Source organism: Halichoerus grypus, chromosome 7, assembly GCF_964656455.1.
Source record: "Halichoerus grypus chromosome 7, mHalGry1.hap1.1, whole genome shotgun sequence".
In the NCBI taxonomy this organism is placed as follows: Eukaryota; Metazoa; Chordata; class Mammalia; order Carnivora; family Phocidae; genus Halichoerus; species Halichoerus grypus.
The window spans coordinates 126,641,801-126,647,958 of NC_135718.1; the positions used below are offsets into that span (position 1 = coordinate 126,641,801).

At 43.2% G+C, this 6,158-nt stretch overlaps 1 protein-coding gene across 2 annotated transcripts; it reads right to left on the reverse strand.

Annotated features, from left to right (window-relative positions):
* Window positions 1-518: 518 nt before the first annotated feature.
* On the reverse strand, window positions 519-5,727 carry ZNF281 (zinc finger protein 281). 2 transcript variants are annotated; one of them, XM_036086651.2, is made up of 2 exons: window positions 5,575-5,727; window positions 519-5,352 (listed from the first exon to the last, which is right to left on the reverse strand). In XM_036086651.2, the coding sequence occupies exon 2, from the start codon at window positions 5,332-5,334 to the stop codon at window positions 2,638-2,640; it is 2,697 nt and encodes an 898-aa protein (XP_035942544.2). In that variant the 5' UTR covers window positions 5,335-5,352; window positions 5,575-5,727; the 3' UTR covers window positions 519-2,637. The 2 variants fall into 2 exon arrangements, with proteins under 2 accessions (XP_035942544.2, XP_035942545.2); XM_036086652.2 differs by having other exon boundaries at window positions 519-5,348; window positions 5,575-5,694.
* Between the last annotated feature and the right edge of the window lie 431 nt (window positions 5,728-6,158).

A 6,158-nucleotide genomic window follows, 5' to 3' on the forward strand; every position in this document is an offset into this window, starting at 1 on the left:
TGTCTTACTTCTTTCCTTCTGCTATCTATACTTTCAACTTTTTAAAGATGGTTAAACTATGACTAATACTTTTTTTTTATTCCTATTAAAAATGCTCAACGCCATTTTTGTCATACTGTTATCTTATTACAAACTTTTTGAGACAAAAAGGATCCATCTAGAACCAAAAGATATTGGAATCTGATTTTAAATGAGGTCGCAATAAATAGTCTCTCTGATATAATATTTAGGATAGGTAACGCAGTTTCAACAAAACATGTTCTGATTTACATAATTTTAAATTTCTACCCTTCCATATAGTGCACCTCAAACACAAAGAAAATACTCAACCAATTTTCAAATAAACCTAGAAATATGAAATATTTAAGTTCAAAAAAAACCCAAAAACCACAATAAACATACAAGTCCCTAAAATGCAGGTTATACCACCAGAATAAGGAATTATTTTAGAAAATGTAGTTAATAAAAAAAACCCTGAAAAATGTTACTGGATATTAAGTGATATCTCCTTTCTTCAATTTTGTGATTAACAGGTCTTTTATTGGTAGTAAACTAGAGCAAACAATCAGAATAATACATATGCAGTATTCAGTACACACAATAAAAGTTAAAGAAATTCAAAACCTGTATAAAACAAACACTGGAGAAAAATCATACAGCTTAAGAGATACAGTGGTAAAGGTCCTCTCCATCCTTTGATTACAGCTTGTACTCTGTACCCAATAGAACTTACCGCACTTACCAAAATAAGAAATACAGACTTTTTAGTATTGAGTGTATTTAAGAGGATTAAACACATTTTCTAAGAATCTTGCAATGACAAATAGGTGACCCTTTAGCTGGTAAGCAGACTTAAGGGAGGAAAGTGGGGAAAGGAAATTAACTAATATTTTGTAACCATTTTTAATAATTTCTTATTTTCCAAACACTGCTTTCATAACAGAAGTGTTTTACACTTGCACAATATTAATTACTTTATTATACATGGAAGCCTGTGGTAGGCTGATTACACAATAAGACTGCAAACAACCAGTGGTACTTTTCTGACGTCAGAAGAGTACATAAGACTGAAACATCACCAAAAGTACATAAAAAACTCATCAGCATAAACATCAAAGTACATTAAAAAATATAATCAGGAAAAAAATACAATTGCTAAAAAGTGGTTTAGAGCAGAGCTACTGTCTTATCAGTAGCTTCAAATGGCAATTAGCGTTCATAGCAAATTTTGATGACTTTACAAGACCCCTGTACAATACTGACTAATGCACCCTTTTAAAATGTACATTAAAGGCTGCAATTTCACAAAGAGGTTCTGATGTCATTACTAAATGCAGACACTCTTATCCCTCACATTAGCAATGTCACCAGTTGGAATTACAACCTTAATAATAATACCTATAGCTCAGAGTATGGGGCTTCATTATACATGGAAATCTGTATGGGTTTTTTTTTTTTTTAAAGGTATGTGGGGGGTTGTTTATCCTATTGTTTAGTATTTGAATGCCATAAGGCATATAAAATGCCTAATGAATTACCTAATGGAATGTAAATCATTCTAAAATTTAAACTGTCCAGAGAGAAGAGGGAACAAAGCAGGCTCAGAACTCTAAGAAAGAGGGTAGGACAAGAACAAAAAAACAGAAGTGTGGGTGACATGTAATAACATAGACAAGAGAACAATGTTTTAAGCCATGTATAATAAAAAACGCATACCCCAAATTTCAAAGAATTATGTAATTCCAACTTGGGTTCTAATACTGGTACCAACCTACCACTCGGTCATCAACACTGCCAGATATCGTAACTTCTAATGGAACTACAGCCTTGTTACAGTTGGGATAAGGAGAGGGTGCTATTTTTTTTTTTTCTTCTCTTATTAAAGCTATCATTCCAGGCTTTGATCAAAGATCCAAGAATATTTGTTCTACCAGGCTGGAATGAATGGTTTGGAAGTTCAGAGTACATTTAAAAGCTGCAACAAAATATAGGTAGCCAACATCTCAGAATTTTGGATCAGCCTAGATGGAGACAGCAATTTGAAATGTTTTCGATCCCTTACTTAAAAATGATGAAATGTGTATTAGCCCAGATAGAGCAATTTGAAATGTTTTCGATCCCTTACTTAAATGATGAAATGTATATCATACTATCTGTAAATTGGATATTCCATTACAGTGATAACGTACAGAATTCCCATGCGTTATTACACTTTCCTGAGAGTAAAGCAATTAGAATAACCTTAATCCTAGCAACAAAGTTTTTTTTGTGTGTTTTTTTGTTTTGTTTTGTTTTTTTTTGTAGGGTTTTTTTGTTTTTTGGGGTTTTTTTGGTTTTTTTTTTTTTTTTTTTGCATTTAAAACTTTTGGGCTATTCCCTGACGATCTATACATGTAAATTTGATTGCTAAACATTGTCACTTTGAATGTCAAACTATTTTTAATCTATTGATTTTGATTAAAAATCATAATACAAACAGAGCTAAAATCACGCTAACAAAATAAACTAAATATGAAAAGTTGCATTGAAAGGGCATTACATTATTCTTAATAGGATCGTGTAGAAACATTCCAATGGCAGTGTTCTCAAAATAAAACAAAATTACATCAGACCTCCAGCCTGGTCACTTTTGGGACCTTACCTGTAACTTTGGCTGGTGGGTGTCTTTACTCTTGTACTACATGGCTCACTTACATCAGACATCATATTTGTATACCCTGAGAAATCTGACACTGAAGTCCTTACTCTATGGTCCACTTCTCCATTAGAGTTAGTGATGAAGGTCATTGGCACCCTGCTGCCCGACTTAAACTGAGAACCAAACGCTTGTGCAAAGTTCTCAATCTGGTACGTTGTTCTAGGCTCTATGTCTTTCTGAGGATCTATCTGGCTAGCTAACTCCTGAGATGGAATCTGAAAGCTTGTTGAGGACTCTAAATTTTTCTGTTGTTCCTTCTGGCTAGTCAATTTCTGAGATGAGGACTGGAAGGCTGACGAAGTCTCTAAATTCTTCTGAGAATCTATCAGATCATCCAGCTCCTGGGAAGGTGTCAACTGCTGATGTGTAGCATCCAAAGCAGATAAATAAAGACCTGGTTGAGATCCAAACAACATCCCAAAAGGAGGCTTTGGCAATGAAGATGGCAACACTGAGGTAACAGATTGGCCGAAACCACACTCCAAAGGAGATGTAGTGTATATTTGTTTTTCTGGAAATAAAGTGTGGTTGTGGAGAGGTGAAGACAAACTGACAAACTGGAAACCGTGTCCAAGAGTAAAACCTGCATTAGTGGATTTTTCAAAAGCCTGTTGGAGGTATTTGGAGTATTCTTGCAACATGCTTGCCTTATCATTTGAAGGTGTTTGGGTGCCTGGGCTCAAATTTTCTTCTTGAACCAATTCTGAGTGTTCTCCTGAGGTGTGTAAATCCACTCGTGGTTCCGTTATGTTGAAAGGATCCTCTTTCTGGCTTTCTGATTTGTTGGAGTACTGATCCAAAATACTTTGTAAAACCTCATCAGGAATTCCAGACTTGTCATGACAAGACTTAATTTCAGCATTTAGAGCTGAGGAGTCAATAAGGGACAACGGGGTCTCATTGTCCAAAACACTGACACCTGCAGACTGAATGACGGACTGTTGGGAGACCATGTGTCCCACGTTTATAGAAAAGGCACTGTTGCTGCTGGCAGTTGGTAAATATCTTCTTTTCTTTGAAAACTGCATGGCATCATCATAATTACTACTTATTTGACCTTGTTTGCCACTGGTACTTTGGAGAAGACTAATGGTCTCCACGCTATTATTCGATACTATGCCAAGTGAGCCACTTGGCTTCCCAGACAAGGACTTCTGTCCAACTATGTCTGGTAATGGTGACACAAAATTCAGGTAGTTTTTATCTGTATTCTTTCTGCTTCCTTTTTTAAAGATCAGTTTTGGCACCCTTTTCTGCAGTTCATCAATACCAGTGCCAATTATGCCTCCACCGGAAGACACAGTAGGCATTTCTACTGAGTAACTCTGCATGTTTAGATTATTTGAAATTTGTGATTCATTTGTTTTACCAGTCTTATGTTCCTTATTTTCAACAGCTATGCTTTTTGACTTCGTTTTTCTCCTTGAAGAGCTTGTATTTCCCTGAGACAACACAGCCAGATTACCCATATTGTTATGGGCTGATGACCCAGGTTCTGCACTAGCGGCTCCTTTAGCTATGGCTTCACCACATGTGCGCCTGTGCTTCAACAGTCTATCAGTCCTTGAAAAATACTGTTGGCAAGTGTCACATTTATATGGCTTTTCTCCACTATGCGTCCTCTTGTGTCTCTCCATATGGTACTTCTGAATAAACTTCATGCTGCACTGATCACATCCAAATGGCTTCTCTCTACTATGAATTTTCTCATGTCTCTGCAGCAGGTATTTCTGAATGAAACCCATACTACACTGGCTGCACTGGAAAGGTCTTTCTCCAGTATGAATGAGGACATGTCTCCGCAGGTGATAGGAGCTTCTGAAAGCAGCACTACAGTGATCACAGATATGAGGTTTCTGACTTGGGGACAGGATGGCACCTTCTCCATCTCCAACCAAAGAAGGTTTGGAAGATGCACTTGGCTTCCTCTTGGCTTTGATTCCCTGAGATTCTGGCTTTGGCCTCTTTGCCTTTTTGACATTAGTGTCCTGCTTTGGCTCCTCATTGCCATGGTGGTCATCAGTCCTGCTACTGCTGCTGAGCAATACGTCGCGGTGGTGCTGGGCTGGCTGCTGCTGGGCATGCTGGTGGAGAATACTGAGGTCCTGGATGACGCCGTGGCTCCCCCCATCCCCACCTCCTAGGCCTGGAGATCTCTCTTCAGCCCCAGCGAACAGCCCCCCATAGTGGTGGTGGTGATGGTGGTGGTGGGACTGCTGCTCCTCAGGATCTGCGGGTTTCTCCTGTTTGATGCTAACCAAAGACTGCAAGAATCCCCAGGAGGTCCTCTGCGAGGGGAAGGCCGCGGCTGACGCCGCCGGCTCCTTCTTGAAAGTCATGTCCGGGGCTGGCGGAGGGGGGGGCTCAGCGGCCGGGGCTGCGGAGGTAGAGGAGGATAACACGCACTGCGGGGGAGGGGCGGCCGACCCCGCCGGCCGGGTGAAGCTGGTGACCGGGGGAAGCCGGTGGTTGAACATAACCATACCCTGGGGAAAGGTGGGTTCCATCTCTGCCCTCCTGCTGCCGCTGCCGCCGCCGCCGCCGCCGCCGCCGCTACTACCACCGCCGCCGGAGCCGCTACCACCGCTACTGCCGGTACCACCGCCGCCACTCAGGAACCCACTGCCGATTTTCATACCCCGGAGGAGGCCTGGCTGAGGAGAGGAGGAGGAAGAGGGAAGAGGGAGGAAAGGGGGTGGAACCGGGCCCCGGGCCGGGACCACCGCAGCGCCCAGGACCCCGCCGCGCCGCCGCCCAGACCGCAACGCGCCCAGCACTAATTCCCAGCCCGGTCGCCTCCGGCACCGGTACGCATGGTCCTGCGACTCTTCCCTAGGCCTCGCCCTCTCCCTCTCCGACCCACCGGCAACACTTACGGGTACCGCCGCCGCCGCAGCCGCCGTCGCCTCCAGTTAATAAAAATAACGCCGTCCTCTCCACAATGGAATTAAAAGCCTCCCTTGTACTGCGCAGCCGCGGCGCGGTGTCTGCTGGGAACTCCCCAACCCAGCCAGAGGGGAGCTCTGTGGAGCCACGGCGCCTGCGCCGCAGCTTCCGCCCGGCCTGCCTGTCAATCACTGGGGCGGTTGGGCGGAGGGGAGGCCCAGGGCTCGAGGGGCGGGGATTTGGATGCCCTGTAGAAAGAGGCTTCCAGGCGAGCAGGCGTGATTGGTGGGCTGCACTGACGGCGGTGGACGTGGATGAGGGCTTCTGGGGGAGGCCGCTCAGGAGGTGGAACCCAAGGGGCGGAATTACGCAGGACCGTAATGCAGCGTGGCTTGGGGGCTGCAGAGAAAGAGGCTGGCGGAAAAGGTGGGGGAAACTGAGGACTGAATGTGGGGGCTTTCTCTGCTTTACAGTTTGCAGTCTAAGTATTGAATCAAAATCCAAACCCACAAGTGGATCACTTAGGGCACTTTTGGTTCTACCTAAAAGCAGTAAACTTCAAGTGCTCAACATT